Here is a 19651-nt window from a genome sequence, read left to right on the forward strand (position 1 = left end):
AAGATTCCTTTCGATCTATCCGGCGAGCGGCTTCCCATTGGCTCCGCTCAGGGGAGGTGAGGGTGTTGTGTTTGAATCGCGGGGAGGCGGTGGGCGGGTGGCCGTAGCTTGCCACGTTGCCGGCGGCAGCCTCGCTCAGCCCGACCAGAAGGGGGAGAGGTTCGGCAAACTCCGGAAACGCTCGGCAATGGCCGGAGGCGGCTTTTAAGGAGAGGAGCGGCTGCCGGCTTGCCCTGCCCCGCCGTCGCTCGGCGTGAGGGGACTCGCTGTGTGAGCGCTGTCGCCTCGTCCCCCCGCCGCGCCGCGAGGGGCAGGGACGCGATGCTGGCGGACAGCCTGGTGGAGGAGTTCGAGATCCGTGAGGATGAGCCCTGGTACGACCAGCAGGACCTGCAGCAAGGTGAGCCGGGACGGGGCAGAGCGGGGCAGCGGCGGGCCGGGCGTGTGAGGGAAGGGGGCAGCGGCGGGCCGGGCGTGTGAGGGAAGGTGCGGCGGGCGGGCGGGCAGCGCGCAGCCCGTTGGGACGCGGGGCGCGGCGGCGGGAAGGGCGTGAGGGGGCTGGAGCCGGCGGCGGGGGTCGCGGGGCGGCGGCGGGAGCGGGGCTGCTGCCTCCCGGCGGCTGCGGCAGCCGGGCTCCCCTCACAGCCGTGCTTCCCGCCGCCTTGGGCGTGTAGGCAGGGGGATCGCTTTATCGATAAAGATTGCACCGTCTTTGTTTGACGGAAGGGGTTGCTGCAGCCCAGCGGGATTGTGCCCGGCCCCCCTCCGCCTCGGGGGGCCGCGGCTCGCTGGGAAGTTGCACCTTGACAGGACGGAACGCAGGATTCAGGGCAGGGGCTGGAAGCACCGCGGCGGGTGGCTGGATTGCGCCCTGTTGAGCCCTTTTGTAAGGGCTTCCCAGTCGATGAAGTTGTAAATGTAGCCCTGCTCCGTGAATTGCGGGTCCATTATTAAAAGCTTGCTAAGTTTCCTTCTTAAAATATACGAATAACTCCACTGTACATCAAAATTCTATCCAGCTCCTGTATGTCGTTCTGTCAGTAGGTCCTCAAACGCTATGTGCAAGAGGTAAATGCTATTCTTGTCTCACAAGGAGTCTCAGGAATACACCAAGTATAATTGCACTAAAAATCTTCTACAGGCATGATATGGAAAGAACGTGCAATTTCCTTAAGAGCTTAGTGGCATTTATAACTGGTATTTACTTGGTTGTACTTTCTGATATTAATCCTGAGTTCGTTTTAAAAGGCCATCTCAAAGCTGTGAAGTGGCTTCCTGCAAATCTGCTCCAGCCTTGTGCTTTTTGATTTTACGTTGAAGTACGTTAATTCTTGGGATTGGTAGGTGCTACTGTATTATAAACCATAAAGAAAGACACTTTCGAAAGCTCTTCCTAGCTAAGCAGTTTGCACGCTGAGATCAGGCATCTAACAGCAGAAACTTTTTTTGAGACAGGAATAGGTCTCTCTCTAATTGTACACTTTGATGATAAAATAGCTAACTGAAAGCTGTATTTAGGTACCCTTCTTGATGTTTTTGTTGCTCTATGATACAAACCAATCACTAAGGTCCTGAAACTGTAGTTTACTGTCGAAAGGAAGAGAGCTGAAAATTTGAAGACATGATTTAGCAATGTTTTTACTACGTCAGTGTTTATGTGGTAGAAGACCTACAAAGAGACCTCACTATGCAGAAGAACTGACTTCTTGCCTTACAGATGTTTCTTTGATTTCGTATTTTAGTCAACATTTGGCTTTCTGCTGTGAGCTTTTAAGAAACAGTATTCCATTCCAGAGGTTAGTGTGTTCTGAGGGCTCTTTCAACATTTGAACAATCTTTTTCTGGGGATTCTCTCTTTACAAGTCTAAATGGAAGTGACTAATAGCCTTGCTAAAAGGGAAGAGAGGAAAATAAAGTGATGGGCATGTTAAAATGCAAAGACTAAATTCCTTACAGGAATGTTGTAGATTTTTTTTACAGTTTATTTCTAGAATCTGAAAAATACTCTTCCTTCTCTGAAGACTAAGCAATACTAATACATGTAAACAGAGTAGTAAGATCATCTCTTAAAACTTCACAACCCAAATCAGTGCACATTTAAAAACTGAGGAGTAATTTTATGAGAAAACCTAGGTTGTAAAACATCAGGCAGCACCCTGAAACAAGCATGTGGTCTTTGTCAGCCAGTCTTTGAAACTTACAATTAGGGTAGGGTTTTGTAAAAACTTTGACAGTCTTTGTATGCACCAAAAGCTTTTGCCTTGACAATGGAGGTGGGCTTTTCTGGCATGCTGTCCATGAAAAGAGAATGCTCATGAAATTCTTTTAAGAATGGGAACAGCCATCCTTCCTTCTGCAACATCCATGTTTTGCTGGAGTATGCTGACCTTCGAAAAACAATTCTTTTATATGAGTGTTCTTTTTATATTTTGCTGTTACTGTAACAGAACAGAGGGCAATCTGAACATGGAGTAGGAAATAAGCTAAGGGGTGTGTGTGTGTGTGTGTGTTAATTTTACAGTTAACCTAAACTTCAACCAGGCTTACTTATGTGTCTTGCACTACTAATACCTTTTGTTGTCGCAAAGAACAGGCTTATTTTTAGACTGGAAATTCTCTGATCCATTTTGTTAGGTGGGTTATGAAAAAGTAGAAGAGAAGGATTTTGGTACTGTTCTTTATCTTTTTCTCAATAATAGTAACACTGTCAGAAGAGATTGGGGAGAAGTGCTAGTAAGTGGGGGCTGTTTAGCATCACAGAAGACCTATCCTTGAAGTCTTGTTTTGGTTTAGAGATTTGTGATGGTGCTTGTAACACCAGTACAGCTGATCAGATTTACTAAAATGAAGATCTGAAGATCTGCAGGTATGCAGTTTGCATTATTAAAAACCTCTCTGCTTACATCTTCATGGTGAAAAGGAAAAATACATGTCTGTGGCAGAACTTAATTGTTACTTTACATAAATTTACAACAGAAAAAGCAGTATGCTTCTTCCATTGTACGGTAACTCTCTAACAGAAGTGGAAATTAACTGTTTTCCTTGTGTATCTGGAAAACATTGCACATCTCAGTCTTAAAATTAGTTCTTTATAGGACTTACAGGTACTTAACAAATGGATGCAAAGCAAATTCTTAATTTTTAGAAGAGGTGTAATTGTTCCAGTTCTTGCTTTCTCTGTGGGTAGGAGTTACGATTTTATTGCACGATTCTAGCTCTTCTACTTGTCTCCTCCCCCTCAGAAACAAATTGCCTTAATTAGAAAATAGCATGCTTCTCCCCATAGTAACTCATTTGTGCTTCTGCCATTTTAATGAACAAAATGAGTGTGTAAGTGTAATTACATGAATTCTATTATTCACATTGTATTCAAAGTACTGTGTGGTATGTGCTACTTGATCTAGTATATGAAGGAGCATTTAAGAATGAAACTATCAATTCCTAAATGTACTTAAACTTCAAAACAAACTTTCACTTTGGGAAGAGAAATGGCAGCAAGTAATTCTATTATGCATTATGTCTTTAACATAATCCTAAATCCTCTCTAAAGCTCTTATTCTACTCTATTAAAATAAAAGAATGGACTGTTTAGTCTTTGCCTTGAATGATGCCAGTATTGTTGATAGTTTTAATGGTTGTGGCTCCTACTAAAGATTTGTGTAGTATGAGAACTTGTGAATCAGGGCTCCATTTTATACAGGACGATGGATTCACTGGATTTGAAGACTACAGTATTCTGTAATGTGATAGAACAAACGGCTTGGTGTTTGACTGGGAGTTATGATGTCCATGGGTAAAGAATGTACCATGTCTGTTTAAAAATGGGAGACACTTAAGCAGGATGCCTTAAGGTTTTCCTTATCCAAATACTTTAAATCTCAGTTCTAGAACAGGCTGTTTCTTAACAAGTGGTGTTACAATGAAAAAGTTATGTGAGTGTAAACTCCTAAGTATAGATGAATGCTGTGTGGCTCCTAGCCATATGTCTTTTGAAACTTAGAAGAACTCCCATGCAGTGTGATTTGTTTTAAATAATTTTTGTGGCATTTATTCAAAGAATCTGACCTTAAGGTAGGAAGCAATATGCTGTAGCTGTAAAGAATGTGTAAAGAATACCACAGCTGTTGTTTTGCCAGAATTGGACATCTACAACTTAATAGACAAATGCTCCTACTCGCTTGTCCTTGTAAGTCTGAATCTGGTCTTTGGCTGATGTATGTAGATGGAGTAATCACTTTGGACAGGCTGCCAAACTGAAGGTTAGCACAAAACAATCCTGGAACAGTGTTCTATTACAATGACTAGCTGATAAGATAATTGGGAAAGGGCAGGAAAGAGCTAAGATAACATGTTAAAACAAGGGCATCTTAATCAAATGAAAATGGAATGTTTTTTTTTTTCTCATCTAGCTATAACTACTGATGATGCAATTCATGTCTCATATTAATTTAAGTCTTCTTGAAGTGAATCTAAGTTTTTCTTGACTTTCCTTCTGTCTCTCTCCCATTAGTAATAACAGTTCTATGTGAAAACAACAAGATTATATTGCATGCATGCAGGAGACAACCTGGTTGTGGTCCAGGTGATGGGAAGGAGGTGGAAAATTTGAGATTTTTAGAAATCTGTTGGATTCTTAACCTATAATACCCTGTGCAGAGTATTTAGAATTTTAGCAATAACACCAAGGTTTATTTCTTTGTTGCATTATGTTAGCTTTTAAATTATACATGTCTTTAAACAGAATTATATAGAATATCTAGCATTACTGATGGTGTTGAACGAATTATCAAGCTTCCCTCTAGAAAGAAACTGAGTGTTCAGATGACTGACTTCTTAATTTGAAACAACTACAGTCACTGCACCCAGAGGTGATTGAAGATGACTGAAGTGAAATTGAGATTAAGTGCCTGAGAACAAATGACATATAAAATGAGGTTTTGGAGCACATAAAACAGTTCTTGTCTTTTAGGTTTATGAGCTTGAAAAGCAGAATAGCTACATTTCTGTATCAGTTTTATATCTTTTGATATTATTGTTTCACCATAAAAAGCATCTGAAACTTTTATTTAGCACTTTGATCCTGAATGACCTAAGCACTTTGGTGAAGAACACTGGCAGGGTTTTTTATGCTTATTCTTCCAAAATATGAGTGCTATAAACATGCTGAAGTGTAGCTAACAGACACCTTGGGTAGAGATGCTGGTATAGTACTAGGCAGGTTGTGGGAAGTAAAGAGAAGATGGCTGGATGTGGCTAACCTGTGGCTGAAGGACTGAAGGAGGAACTAAGGAAGCTTCACGATATAAGAGTATCTTCTAGGTTTCAGGACTGGCTTAAACTTGAATTATAGATGGTACATTAATGTTCTACTTAAGTATAAGCTAACTTTCATTTGGGTACTGAAAATAACTTAAAGCAATTATAACAACAATTAAAAAAACCTCATGTATTTTGATTGAAACGCTTTAAAATTAGTTATATTACTGGCTTGAACTTACATGCAAACATGATTTCTTTGTTTAGATCTTCACCTTGCTGCTGAGCTTGGGAAGACACTGCTGGACCGTAACACTGAACTAGAAGAATCTTTACAGCAAATGTATGCAACAAATCAAGAGCAACTGCAGGAGATCGAGGTAAATGTTTAAGTGATCCAAGTGTTAAAGCATCGAGGCCTGCAACATAATAGCACTTAGTTGCGATCTGAATTCCTTGTCATCTGATGGACACTTTAAAGAAAACCACTGAACAATCTTCAACCATTTCTGCTACATTGAGAACCTGTATAGGCTTGATAATAGTTAGAACTGTTTGTCTGATTACAGGAACCTTTGTGCTGTTCAATTTCCTGTTGGATTTGGCTTGTTTAATCACAAATAACTGGTATTTTTCTTCTTGTACAGAAAAGTTACTTCAGTTATTTTATTGCTAAACTTTGCTGATCTTGCCAGGTAAAATGCTATTATATGATGATAAATAAATCAATAATTTTAAAAATTATATGAAAGTGTTAGTGGTTACAGGATTGAAATTGAAGTGCTGATAAGTGCAGGAGAGATTTAAGTAATATCTGAGGATATGCACTTCCACTACACTGTGCTATGGTAAAGGGGGCTACAGTCTAGTTCAGCTTAAAAACCTCAAAAAAATCCAGCAAAACCAAACATCTAAATAAAGATGTAGCAGATATATTATTCTGTATTTTCCAGGAAGGAGCACACACACCCCCACCCCACCCCCAACATAACCATCCTTTCAAAGCCTCTCATCTTTGAGTTACTTGGTGTAAAAACCTGGTCATTTTTGGCAATTTCTTTTTTGATATTTTTTTTTTTAATACTGCATATGTTCTTGCAGACCTACCATTTGTCAGCATAATGAATTTTTTTCAGCTATTAGAGGACAATGTGTGGTCTCCAATAATTAAATTATTAAATATTCAGTACTTTGATAACATATTGGAAATAGTCAGCATTTCAGTTTGGTTCTGGTACAAATCACAGGACTGTGACTAGTATATGCTAGATTTTCACAAAATCAGAGTTTCTTTGTGCAAGCAGTACTTCTGCAGTTACAGATGGTGCGTGGATTTTGTACAGTTGCAGCTTAAGCCTTATAAACATTTATCATTGTGGTGGTAACAGGTAATTTAAAGAATCTTAAGCTTAATACTTATAGATCTATAGGTGTCTTGAAAGTTATTCATGTTAACATAAACGCAGCATTTTTGTTAGGTGGTGCATGATTTCTGGGTGCAGGGTTTTTTAATAAGATACTTCTGGTTTGTACCTCATGCTTGGCTCTTTCCTCTATTAAGTGCTAAATGTCATCTTTGTTATCCTATTCATTCTGTGATAAAATGGTTGGAATGGCTGATATTTATGTTAGTGCCACAGTATTACAAAAAAATGTATTTACTTATGCAGACTTAACTCATTGCTGAGAATGGTTTTTATAGAAAGATAAATTCTGAAGATCTAGAGAAGACAAACACTTCAAGGTGCTATACAAATACTGTTCTGCTTAAGGTTCAACACCTGTATGAACAACAATGTTTAAGAAGTGTTTAACACAGTAACTACATGCTTTTTGAAATAACACAGCATAACTTTGCTATGGATAACTGGCCTGGATCATTGAGTGTAGCTACTTAATAAGCAGCTGCATTTTAACGCTATCTTGAAATAATGGAAAATATATTATTGCTAATTGCGTTAATTTATAGAAATAGTGCCATTAAGGCCATATAGAAAAGTGCCATTAAGGATGTAATATCCTTTTGGTTTAAGCCACTTTATTTGCTTAAGCTGTCTTGGTGGGTTTGTGTTTACTGACTGCAGAAGAGAGCTTCAGCACCAGGAAGTGGTCAGAAGTGTCCTTCCAGCAGTGATCTACAGCTGGTGTGTTGCAGGGTCAAGTACTCGTATGTTCAGACAACCTCAGACAGTGACAGACTAATTTATTCTCTCAATATCTTGCTTTCCTTAGCCAATCAAAAAAACAAATCCAGACTTGTGCAATGCTACTTTTTGAAGGCTTTATCTAATACCTCTCTTCTCTTTCCTCCTCTCCGCCAACAAGGGTGGGAATTTATTTTGGGTTGTCCTATTAGTTCCCTTCAAGAGGAGGCAGAGAGGTGGGAGAACAGTTTTTGTGATGCTTCTGACATATAAGTAGTGCCTGCACCTTTATTTGCCCAGCTTAACTGTGTTGAGTCAAAGAACCTGTAGACTATATTTGTATCTGCTGTAATAAAGTGCTGTAGTCTTGGTTCCACCACCTGTCTTAATCTGTATTTTCCCAGTGTAGTTTAAAAGTGTACTAGCAGCGCAAAACATTTATTTCTTCATAGTAGTCTTTTCTTGCATCTGAGTTTCTGGTAGAAAAGGGGAAAAATCAAATGAACCCCTTCTTCAAATACCCAGAGAGAACCTCAAGAAGAAGGAACTGAATGTATAAGCTTGCTGGCACAAGGGATTGTTACAGGAATTCATTGAAACAAATGGGAATAAAGTTAGCATATGCAAGGTGCAGTGCTTTTTAGCTAGTAAAAGCAGTGCAGTCAGTTATTTTCATACCTGTGTTTCTGTCTTTTGTGGGAACACAGGCTACCCCACTGCACAGGATATATGTGCAAGTGGCATATCCAGTCTGTGTGCCTGATTTTTTTTTTTCCTTCCCCCTAATTTTCAAGTGCTTGCCTCTGTAACTTAAAGGTGATCTTTGAGCTGTAGCTGCTCTGCATTTTTTACTAGTTTTTCTTTAGTGCAGTGTATCACTGTAAATCTTTTGTGGCTTTTTTCCCTATTAATTCACATCTTATGGGTAGCAAAGTCTAGAACTGACCAAGAAATCAGTTTGAAATACGGTAGTATCTTGCCTGCACTGGAAAGGAAGGGTCAAAGGCTTTTGGATGCTTAAGATTGCATCTAATATATTAAACGCTAACATATTAAGTGTTTTACAGCCTTGGATCATTATATCTGACCTCTGTGCTGACACGTGTGCCACTAACTAGTCACTGTAGATGTAATAAATGCTGGATGGAAAGGGCAACTTGATTCCTGTCTGAATCTGATCTCAGCAGTCAGACTTCAGAAATACTGACACTTTCCTTTTATCATGTGGTAGAACATAAGAAGGCTCAACTGTTCTTCATGTTAGGTGCTTAGTTGCAGGGGAAGTGGAATAAATGTGAACTTCTGAACCACTGATTACCGCATCTATACTTTGTTTTGGTGGCCTGGTTATAACCAAGCCAATTTGATGCCAGCACTGAGGCTACTGGAGACACAAGGTGGAGAAAATAGTGCTTCACCTCTTCCATTAATCTAAAACTTCTGCAAAAGCCCATTGTAATAAGTGGTAACATCTAATTCTGGCGCCAAAGCCTTGGCTTCTGTGCTTAGCCACACTCATATTGCTGAAGAAAGTCTGAAGATCTCTGGCTCCTTTTGAGAATAACCAGTAGGGAAAGTTAATCAGAGATGGGTCACATTGAGATTCTGCTGCTAATCCATATACTATTTTTGTGTAAATCCTCTGTCATGTGTGCACAGGCTACAAAAGGATCTAGCCAACTGCGATAGTGTTGATCTTCTAGAAGTCTGTATGTAGCAGTTACTAGTCCTAGATTAACTTATTATCTGTTCTTACATTGCCTAAAATGTAAACCCACCAATCTTTTAATGAGGTAAAAGGTTAAGTAGAATATTAGAAGTTTGGAATATGTAACAGGCCTATATAAAGAGAAGTAATTCTGCCTAAAAGTCTGTTGGATATTCCTACTTGAAGTTTACTTCTCAGTGAGTAGCATGTAGAAACACAGAATATATATCAAGAAATAATTTGTTCTTATATAGAAATTATTTCAGATTTAAAAGTTTAGGTTTTTGGTTCAAGTCTGATGCAAATTCTTGTGTAGATTTTTAGAACTGGATCAGTCCTATCCTGGGTGGGACAATATAAAAGTTCCTTGCTCTTAGACCGAGAATTCCAACCTTTCTGACATTATTCAAGAAACTTAACAATTTATGTTGTTAATTGTAAAACTAAAGAGGATTAAAATGAGAACACTTCATGTGGAGTTTTAATTTTTAAAAGAGGCAGGAGACCTTTGTTTAGGAATACCGTAACTGGAATAGTTCCCTGTGAGTAATTGAAGATTGAACTCAATAACTTGATGATCCTTCCTGAAACATAGTAGCCCCCCTGCTGTCTTAAGTATGATCACAACCTAAATTCTGTTCTGCTGAACCTAATGCTTATTCAGACTGGAAGAACTCAGGTCAGCTGAAAATAAATTTAATTATGGATGGTGCTACCCAATATTTCAGTTTTAAGGCTAAAAAAATCCTGTTGGGTCAACACTTAGAAAATTTCTGTTGGTGACTTGTAGAAGGACTTGGTGGATAGTTAAGGGCACTGTTGAAGTTTGGATGTGAGGCTGCATCAGTGACTGCAGTACAGACAAACCCAATGCAGAAGGGTCGGCTGCTGGCAAAGCTTAGCTGCAGCAAGGGCAGACACACAGCCTGCACCAGCAAGCCCAGCTCCTCTGGGTAAAAGCCTGGGTTGACCTCCACGACAGAGACGAGCTGGCTCACTGAGTTACTGACAGCACCTTTTCAGCTGAACACTTAGTAAAGCAGCCACTGGAACCTCCTTTTCTGAAACTTATGGTTTCTCTGTGAATGTGAATAAAAATGTGGGGTAGTAGTTCTGCCTCTGTGTCTCAAGTGTAAATGAGTAACTGCGATACTGTCTTGCAGTACCTCACCAAGCAAGTGGAGCTCTTGCGTCAGATGAATGATCAGCATGCCAAAGTCTATGAACAGCTGGATGTGACAGCAAGAGAACTAGAAGACACTAATCAAAAACTAGTTGCAGAGAGTAGAGCTTCACAACAGAAGATACTAAGGTAACAAACTTACAGTAGATGCCCACCACCCTCCCTGTTGATAATATGAAAAAGAGCAGCCCAAGTGTGCTTGTGTCACTATTGGGTGGCTGCCTCTTGTCTAGTGGTGTCCTACAATACCGCTAAATTGAAAGGATAGTTCTATTTAAAGGTCTTTGGGGGCCAAAGCACAGCCTTCGGAGGAGAAACTACAATATAAGGGGATGGGAAATCCTCCTGTCCTTGACTAAACACTCAGATGCTTTTAACAGAAGTCCTTCACCTTTCAGCTTGACAGAGACTATTGAAAATCTGCAAACACACATAGATGACCTGCAACGACAAGTAGAAGAACTGAAAAAGTCTGGACGAGGCCGGATAAGCCATGAGAGTTCTGACCAGCCGAGATCAATGCACAGTTTCTCATGTTTGAAGGAGCTGTATGACCTTCGCCAGTAAGACACTTTCCTTGCATAGCAAAGAGCATCCTGAAATTATTTTAAGCAAAGCTTTAAAAACTAAGGCATAGATGTCAAACAAGCTAGCAGAAAGATATCTAATGTTCACAACTAGCAAAGCATCTGCAGTTCTGCACTGTGTGGTGTTGCCACAGCTTCTGGCATGCTTCTAGACCGCAGCAGTCTTCATGCTAGAGGAGCAGCAGGTTTCACTTTCTGTCTTGAAAGCTTCTCTCCCAGCGTTTCCAACCATATTAAATTGTAGCCTAGAAAGCTTACAGGAATTTGCACCCCGCTGTTCTCAGTCAGATAAAAGCCCACACACAGATAACCTGAAAGACAAACATCCTAAATGCAGCCTATTTTCTGTAACTTACCTTTTCCTTGGATGTCTGTGGGTAGCTTCTTTTCAAGGAAGGCATGATTTCTGCAATAGCTTTCCTGAACTGAAGTTGGTTAAAAAGACGCTTAAGCTGGTAAAATGGTGCCTGAAGCCGTGGGCTGCTTTTGTAATTTAGAGCAGTTTTACCCAGCTGAACTGCATTAGTATGGCCACCAGGGCAATCGCCTGCGGTAAAAGCTCAGACTAGCTTCAATCCTAGAAGATAATTTTGTAAGTGAAGCACCTCCTCAGATAGGCAGAACATGCTTTTGTGTCTGGGTTTCAGCACTACATGGAAGTAGGACTGTAGAATAAATTCATGCATCCAAAGAGAAGTTATTTTTTTTGACAAATCAAAAGATAAGTGGGTTCCTTCAGACTGCCAAAGGCTTGTGGCAATACCAGCCTACAGAACTGCCTAGTCAGTACTGCAGCTTGTTTCCACAATCAATAGTGACAAAAGTTACAAGAGTGGAGTGCTGCAGAAAAAATTTTGAATGTAGGAAAGTATTGGATGATACATGGAGGGAATGTTTATTTAAACTTAAATTGTAGGTCTAGTTATTCAATAACCTCGTCTGTAACTTGAAACTTTTAATGAGCTGCCATTCTGCTTAAGCCTGGAGGCTTGCTTTGATGGCATATAAGTATTTACAAACTCTGTTCTAATTATTAAATGGACTGATAGCTTAGGCGAATGACTGCTATGTATACTTGGAGGTATGGTAGCACACAGATTAATTCTGTCATTAGTTGCCCAGGTCAGGAAAATGAGGAGGTGTTATCAGCTGTGCTTCCTACATCTGATAATACTTATTTTGTTTCTGCAGGTATTTTGTTTATGATCATGTGTTTGCAGAAAAGATTACTTCGATGGATAGTCAGCTAAGTCCTCTAGAAGAAGAAAATGAGAACTTAAAAAAGGCAGTTACAGTTCTGCAAGCCCAGCTTAACCTAGAAAAAGAGAAGAGGATAACAATGGAGGAGGAATATAGTCTTATGGTAAAGGAAAACTGTGACCTTGAACAGAGGCTTGTTGATAGCGACTCGTATCGGGCTCGTGCAGAGGAGTTAGAAGTGGAGGTAGCTGAAATGCGACAGATTCTTCAGTCTGAAAACACATTCCATAACGCAGAGAAATTGGTGCCAGAATCCTTCTTCATTTCATTCAAGGAGTCTTTGGAAAGGGAACTTGGTCAGAGCCCGGCAGATGATGGATTTCTGACTGTATCTGAGCTTGAGAAGAAGGCACTGAAACGGAGCAACAGCGAAACTTTCTTAAGCAGTGCTGCAGGGGGAGACATCCTAAGGGGCCATGAAGAAACATGTATTAGGAGAGCTGAAGCTGTGAAGCAGCGAGGAATCTCTGTGCTTAATGAAGTCGATGCTCAGTATAATGCTCTGAAAGTGAAGTATGAGGAACTTTTGAAGAAGTGTCAAATGGATGAAGATTCTTTTAAACACAAGGCCGTACAAACACTGACGCAGTATTCCAAAGACCTAAATGTGGGGAATACCCAGTATGATCTTTCAGCTAGCAATCAAGAATTCACAAATCTGGAGCTAAGTGACTCTCCCACAAATGCTCTTCCTGAATATAAAGCACTCTTCCAGGAAATTTTTAGCTGTATCAGAAAAACAAAGGAAGAAATAGATGAACACAGAGCTAAGTACAAGTCCCTCTCCTCTCAACCCTAATGCTGGACACAATGATGACACATTTTCTTTGAATGGCTAATCTGTTAGTCTAGAAGGGGAAAAACTTTATACAAATGTCAGAGGGCCCCTTTACACCAATGTATTTCTTGAGCACTCAAAATGAATGTTTTGAAATTGGCTTGTAGACCCGTAGTTAACAAGCTCGTTAGTTAGCAGTTAGTCTCCCTGTACCTATGTAGCAATAGATTTAATGTTTTAGCACCGTCACACAAACTAGTGGTTGTAAGGCAAACAAACATCATAGTTTAATACTACACTACTACTTTGTCCTACACTTAATCTCTGGCCAGAGCAGTAACTGACACTAGTTTCCTTAGCCCACTTCAAAAATACCAGAGGTAAGCAATCTGTACTGTATTTCTCACAAGGGACGAGAATAAAGCTTTCCTTTGGTTCGCAGCGATGACCTAGCCCTGTAACTACATCTATGTAGAAGATGAACAAGAACAAAGCCCCTGACAAGCATCACAGGCAGCCGTTCCTTCCTTCTTGAGTATTACATTAGCGGTCTAGCTGCACTCGTGGTGGCAGGGAGACGGAGAGCTGGCCTAGCAGCCTGCACTGTGCTTGGTTTAAGCTAATACCATGTTCTCACATGCACTAAGCTCTCCCCCAGATTAGTAGAACTGTCTTCCTACTAAGAAAGGATTTGATGTAAAGTTTGCGTGGCTTTTTAGGTATGGTTTCTTATGTAGGGCACTTTGTCTTAAGGCAAGATACTGTGAATTGATGATGTATGTTATTTGGGATCTACTGTTCTTTGGTGGAATGTCTGCAAAGTCCGTTTTTATGTGTATTTGGTAAGATAGAAAGTTGCAGTTTAGGTATTTAACTTTAGTAGTAGCACTGATGTAGTGGAATAGCTTTTAATCTTATGTACCACAAACTCCAGGTCCTTGAAGGAGACAGGAAGGTAAAACCTTGTGTTGTTCCGTCTGTTGCTTCCAGTGTCAGCCTCTGTGGCCCTATTCCGTGCTGCCTGGGGGTGGGAGGATGGACACAACACTGCCAGGACACACCTGACTGAAAACGGGACTGTGTTCCTGCTCTTCCTCTCCTTCTCCACTCCTTAATAATAATAAATTGTATTCAAACTCTGAAAAACAAAGAACATGAAGTATGTTCTTTAAAACTGCTTCAAAGTGTGAATAAAACAAAGGCTGAGAGATTAGGCGGCGGAGGCACAATGAAAGGTGACATCCTTATCTTTATAAAGGGTCTCAGCTTAATTTGGCCAGCAGCTCTGGGGGAATCGCCTCCCTGCCCGCGCTGCTGCGATATACCAAACAGTTGACACAGAGTGTTGGCAGTTTCTCAGCTTTAGTTCCCCTGCTCCTGTTGCAGTTCCGTCTGCCTTACGTTGTGCCTGGGGAAGCTTGTGCATAGCTGTCCTCCAGTTGCGGCATTAAGACTTCGTATCGTGGGAGTTTCTCTAAAACACATATTGCATTATGAAAATTATTTAAAAATGGGAATCTGAATCTTGTATTTTTCTAAGTAAATAAATAATCCAGTCAAGCTATGTGTGTAACTAGCAATCACGCCCATCTGTGCTGATCAGGAAATGTGGTGCAGATGGCGCCTGTGTTATCTAGTCTTGCCCTTTTTCCCATTACGTTTGTATTTGAAAGTTAATGCTACATGGAAAATGCCTGTCTAAGATAGAAATCCAGAGGGAACTAAGTCGTTTCTCCTCACTTGCGGTGGTTGCCTGTGCTCTTCATAATGGAGCGGGGAGGAGGGGAAAGGCAGAAAAGCTGCTGTTCTGCCGTCAGGGTAACTGTAGCGTCATTGCTTCCCCGACACTTGGAGCCTCGGTACCTGGAGGTCAGGTACTGGGAAGCAGTAACCTTAAATGAGAAAAGCATGACACGGTTAGTCACAAATGGTTTACTACTACTGTTTCTCACCACTTTAAGAGAATCCACACCTGCTGGACCAGGAGACATGGAAAAGCAATTCAGAATTTTTGGTTAAATCTGTGATCTTCAGTGGTTTGTTACTGTTGGCTAACTTAGAGCACTTTCATATATATAATTTTTGTGCTTTAAAAATATGAAAAATATTCTCAGATTTCCACAGAACTACTTGATTCTTCTGTAATGTAACTTCCCCTTGGCTACTACCTGTGCCATTGCTGAGCTCTGGCTGTGCTATAACGCTCAACTGTACGTACTGTGCAATAAAGAACTCCAAGGCTGGGCTCTTCCCTAACTTCTCTTGTGCTGTGGCCTTCCCAGAGCAGCTTTCTAGGTGCAGCTGTAGGTAGCGCTACAACAGGGCTGTACCAGGTAAGCGTCCACCCCTCCCTGCATGCAGCAGGCCAAGACAAAGGCAGCAAAAGCTGCCTGAACTGAAAGTACCTCCCAATTATGTCAATGTAGTCAATAAACTACACTAGTGTATTAATTAAGGTAGTTTTAGCAGTTTAAAAATAGGCCTTTTCCACAGAAATGTGAAATGCTGTAAGTATGGTAACAATATTCTTAGTCGATCTTACCTGGATTAACTACCTTAATCTGCTTATTTTAGTCCACAACCCCTTGGCCTTTTCTGAGCATAAGTAGATGAAATGAACAGAATCCCCTTGAGCTTCTCATGTGACGGAAATCACAGCAAGGACCGGGACCAGTAAGGTAACCACATCCCCCGGCCCTTGCCGCACACGCAGCTGGGCTGCAGGGAAAAGGCCTGTTGCTGCACCTCATGCAGCCTGGCAGCTCCCCCGGCCGCCCCATCACACAAGCTGCACGATGTAAAGCGTTTACCAGCTGCCTCTAACCTCTGCTGTAATGTTCCGGCCTTTCCTTCCTCCGTAAGCCTCGAGGCTATAAAAGCAGGGGGTGCAGCCTCCATTTCTTCTTGGACAAATACAAAGTGCAGTAAAACGGACCTTCAAGATAAAATTTTATTAAAAAATTTACACAAAATAGAAGCTTTACATTGTTGCTGTGTGCTAACTACAGCTAGATGCCTTCTGGACTGCGCATTCAGTTACTTACCTCGCTGTGTTTGCATACAGCAATGCAAGAAATGCCTCAACACACCCCGTGCCGCCCAAAGAAATCCAGCAGTGATTCCACATCAGTTTCAAGCGCGGGTCTTCTTCCAAATGTCTCACAGACGAGGGTGAGCCCCATGGCTATGCAGTACGAAGGGCAGAGACTGGATTGTCCCCCCTCCCTGGCCCAACGCGTCCATGACCACGGCTTATCTTCCCTTCATAAACAGGGCTGTAGCAATGCTCAGACTAAAGTGCGAGCATCTAGGTATTTAACAAAACCCGGGATGTTTGTAAACAAATTTAATTTATTGGCTTTACTTACAAAATAAAGTATTAGACCATGATTTTCCATCACGTCTGTGTCAGTATATGGTTTTATTTTTTATAACGAAACAGAACGAGAATGGAAATACATTAGAAATCCCCGATTAATCAAGCTGCAGACAGGGTCCCACGTTGTCCTCCTAGTTGCTCTTGCGCCCAGGCGGCCATGCAAACGTGTGTGAGTGTGGTGGGATGGCAAGGACTGTCTGCAACGCCCACGTGCCCCAAAGTAGGTCAGAGCCTGCCCCACGCTCCCACGGCTGCGGCGTGGCTCTGCCGCTGCCGCCCGCTGCAGGTTTTCTCTTTTGTCCTAGAGATCACTGGGAGCCGCTACCACCACTGTCAAGACTGCACCGTCCCCTTAAGATACCACATGCCCCCGTAGCTCACGCAGCAGTCCTGGGGAGAAAGGGAAAGTCTGTAAGGTCTCGGGAACCACCCTCTGGCTCTGGGACCATCAATGGGATCAGTAAGGGAAGTCTCCTCTCCAGCGCACGGGTGAGAGCACGAACCCAGAGCAGCGGGTTATCCCCGCCCTGAAGACCATCCAGCTTAAATGAAGACGGCAAACACAAGAGGTTGAGAGGCCACAGGAGGACAAACAGGGCAATGGCAGCAAGAAACCGGGCCAGGGGCGGGGAGAAGATGGGGATTGAGCAGAAGCCAGCTTAGGAAAGGTTGCGGGGTTGCGGGGAGGCTGAGGACAAGGAACCAAGGGGCAAACACAGGCTGAAGGGAGCAGCAGGAACATGCTGGAGTGCGAAAGCAGCCGCCGGATCCGAACGAAGCCTTTTAAGAAACAACATTCTACAATAATGAAATGTCAGAGCTCAGAACGGGGCTTTGGTATTCTGACAACACGTCTGCCCAGCTCACAGCCAGTCAGCACCACAGCGAAGGAGTTCCTAAGTGGGCTTCCTTGTGGCTCCTTGTGTTATTTCTGTTAGACGAGCACCAAGTCTCTCGGGTTCTAATGGCTTCTCTTCCGCTCCCACCCTCCCACTCAGGGCATTTGACACAGGCTTAAGTACTGCTACAGAACTGACACTGTGGAGCTTAAAGGGAGAATAATATCTTTTTTTTCCCCAAAGTCCTGGGACTTGCACATTGCAAAACCAAATAAATTGTGGAGGCTAGAAAGAGGGTTTGCAGACTTGATTTGCAGATGCAAAAATACAAACCCTGTCAGTCTGTTCCATTGCGTATAAAAAGGGAGCACCCACAGATGGGGAAACAGGAGTCAAGAAATCCCATTTCATTCAAAGAGAAACCCAATCTCTTGTGGCTAAAGAAGCCAGAGAATGTTCCTATTTCATTAAATCATACTTCTAAATTTTATTTCAGAAACAAGTTCACCTACTTCTGCAACAAATGCATTCAAGGCAAAGAAGCCTGATTCAACACAAGGCTGGTCGCACGATGGCTTTGTGACTTACGTACAAACAGTACCCAGGTTTGGAGGGGAAGGTTTTTTTTCTAGAAACAGGTTATCTGTTAAATAGCAACAGCATCATGAAAAACTAATGCCAGTACATTGTCTAGGCAGTCCAGGAGAGCTGATATCTGAGCTCATCTAGTCACCTGACAAATCTCCCAAGCACAGGCAAGCCACATGAAACACTGTCTAGCAGGCAGAAATGTCTGAGCTTATTTTAACGCAAAGACGACTACGTTCTTTCAAGCAAGACCAGTTTGCTTATTATCACAGCAAGAGATCTGTAATTTTTCAAATGTGCAAATTCCATTTGCAGATCCCAATGTAATAAAGTACTTAAGCACTTGTCTTATTGTGACAGTGACCAAAGGCCCAGCAACGATTATAAAGTATTACATTAGCTGGCAACTTTCTCCTTAGCCATACTGCATGGCTTTTAAAGCTTGCCAATCATGGCCTCTGTGGTACTTTACATCTTAAACTTCTTTAGAGAGTAAATGGTGCACCTTCAAAGACAGAGATGAAAGGATTCAAATAAACATTCACAATGAAATGTGTTAACACCTACTTTGCCTGCTTGTTGTGGCTAGAGTTCGGCTGGTACACTGCTTAGTGCCCTGCTACGCGAAGGAAATGCATTTCCTTCTGAATCTCTGGCACCTGTGCTCTTCCAGCCTTAACCAACACCAGTCCGCTGGTAAACTCGGAACACTGTGCAGAACCCTCCCGCCTCCACCACATTTAACTCCACATTATTTAAAAATAACTCTGAAGTATCTCATTTACTACACTCTATTCTCTGCTGGTCCAAGATGACAAATACTGATTTGTTGCAATAACACAAAACAATGTGTGAGTCACAATCACTACTTATTGGAGGGAAAGAAGGTAGGAGAAGACAAGTGTTATTTTTAAGAAAACAATCTGGAAAACAGGTTTTGTCCACATTTCAACAACAATTGTTCTATCATCCTCAGCATTTGTCAATTCAAGGAAAAGTATGATCCTTTGCTTGAACCAAGCATTAAAAATTCATGCATTAATTTCATCAAACCCACAATGGAATAGAAATTTACCTTTAACACTCTATCCACCTCCTGCTTGTTTAGATCTTCTCCACATTCCTGACTCAGCTGATTCTGGATGACGTTCCTGCGCACTCGATAGTTTTTCGAAAAGATTTCAAGCAAAACTTGGCGATGCTTTAAAAGAAAATGTATCATAAATACGAAGAGAAGAATAATTATTCCTGTCTTTCTGCAGATCAAAACTGCACATGCCTTAGTCTGTATGAAACAGTCACTGAACTACATGAGAGGATTCTTGCTTCACAATCCCAAATCTGTCCCGTATACCTCTCTCCAGCAGTGCCCAAGCCTCTGAGGGCTCCTCAGTGATCTTTCCATACCCCGTGGCCAGACCTGCACCTGGGGCACCTCCAAAGGTCCTAGAATATGCTGAAGAAGGGCCTGCAACATTCTCCTCTCAAATGCTTCCCACAGGAGTTCACCTGGTCCACTCCAGCCAGGAGGCTGGACACTACTTGACTCTTCCCTATAAAAAATTATTTAGATCATGGACATAGGAGTTACATTGTCCATCCACATTTCAGGTGCCTTCCCTTTCACTTCATATTTTGCGTATATTGCTCTGATAGCAATAACAACTCAGGAGATGCTTACATATGCTGTAATAATTTCCTGTTCTAAATATAAACAGATACATCAGGTAACAGCATCATTTCATCTCTGGTTAATGTCACGTTAACATCAAAAGGAAAAAATAATAATATTGGACTGGATCCTCGTGTGAGGCCTGCATCGGAGAATCCTTTCTCCTCACAGGTTCAAAATTATTTGTTCCATCGAGCTAGTTACTGACATGTATTACCATCCTAAGTTGTTTCTGCGCACACTGCCTTGTCTTGACA

At 41.7% G+C, this 19651-nt stretch overlaps 2 protein-coding genes across 4 annotated transcripts in view; one reads left to right on the forward strand and one right to left on the reverse strand.

Annotated features, from left to right (window-relative positions):
• The first annotated feature begins 141 nt into the window (after positions 1 to 141).
• On the forward strand, positions 142 to 16316 carry CDR2 (cerebellar degeneration related protein 2). The gene is made up of 5 exons (XM_080387051.1): positions 142 to 400; positions 5524 to 5636; positions 10272 to 10420; positions 10690 to 10854; positions 12070 to 16316. Exons 1-5 carry the CDS (start codon positions 322 to 324, stop codon positions 12935 to 12937), a joined length of 1374 nt encoding a protein of 457 aa, XP_080243177.1. The 5' UTR covers positions 142 to 321; the 3' UTR covers positions 12938 to 16316.
• Positions 16317 to 16318: 2 nt separating this feature from the next.
• POLR3E (RNA polymerase III subunit E) overlaps positions 16319 to 19651 on the reverse strand; it is a 31205-nt gene continuing 27872 nt past the window's right edge. For 2 of the 3 annotated variants that reach the window (XM_080387045.1, XM_080387044.1), the window contains exons 20-21: positions 18798 to 18923; positions 16319 to 16685 (exon numbers count right to left, since the gene is read on the reverse strand). In XM_080387045.1, coding sequence (XP_080243171.1) covers positions 16629 to 16685; positions 18798 to 18923 — 183 coding nt within the window. In that variant the 3' untranslated portion in view covers positions 16319 to 16628. Of the gene's footprint in view, positions 16686 to 18797; positions 18924 to 19651 lie in introns of those variants that run through there. The other variant, XM_080387046.1, reaches the window with a different exon arrangement.

Source organism: Falco punctatus (genome assembly GCF_963210335.1).
Source record: "Falco punctatus genome assembly, chromosome: 4".
In the NCBI taxonomy this organism is placed as follows: Eukaryota; Metazoa; Chordata; class Aves; order Falconiformes; family Falconidae; genus Falco; species Falco punctatus.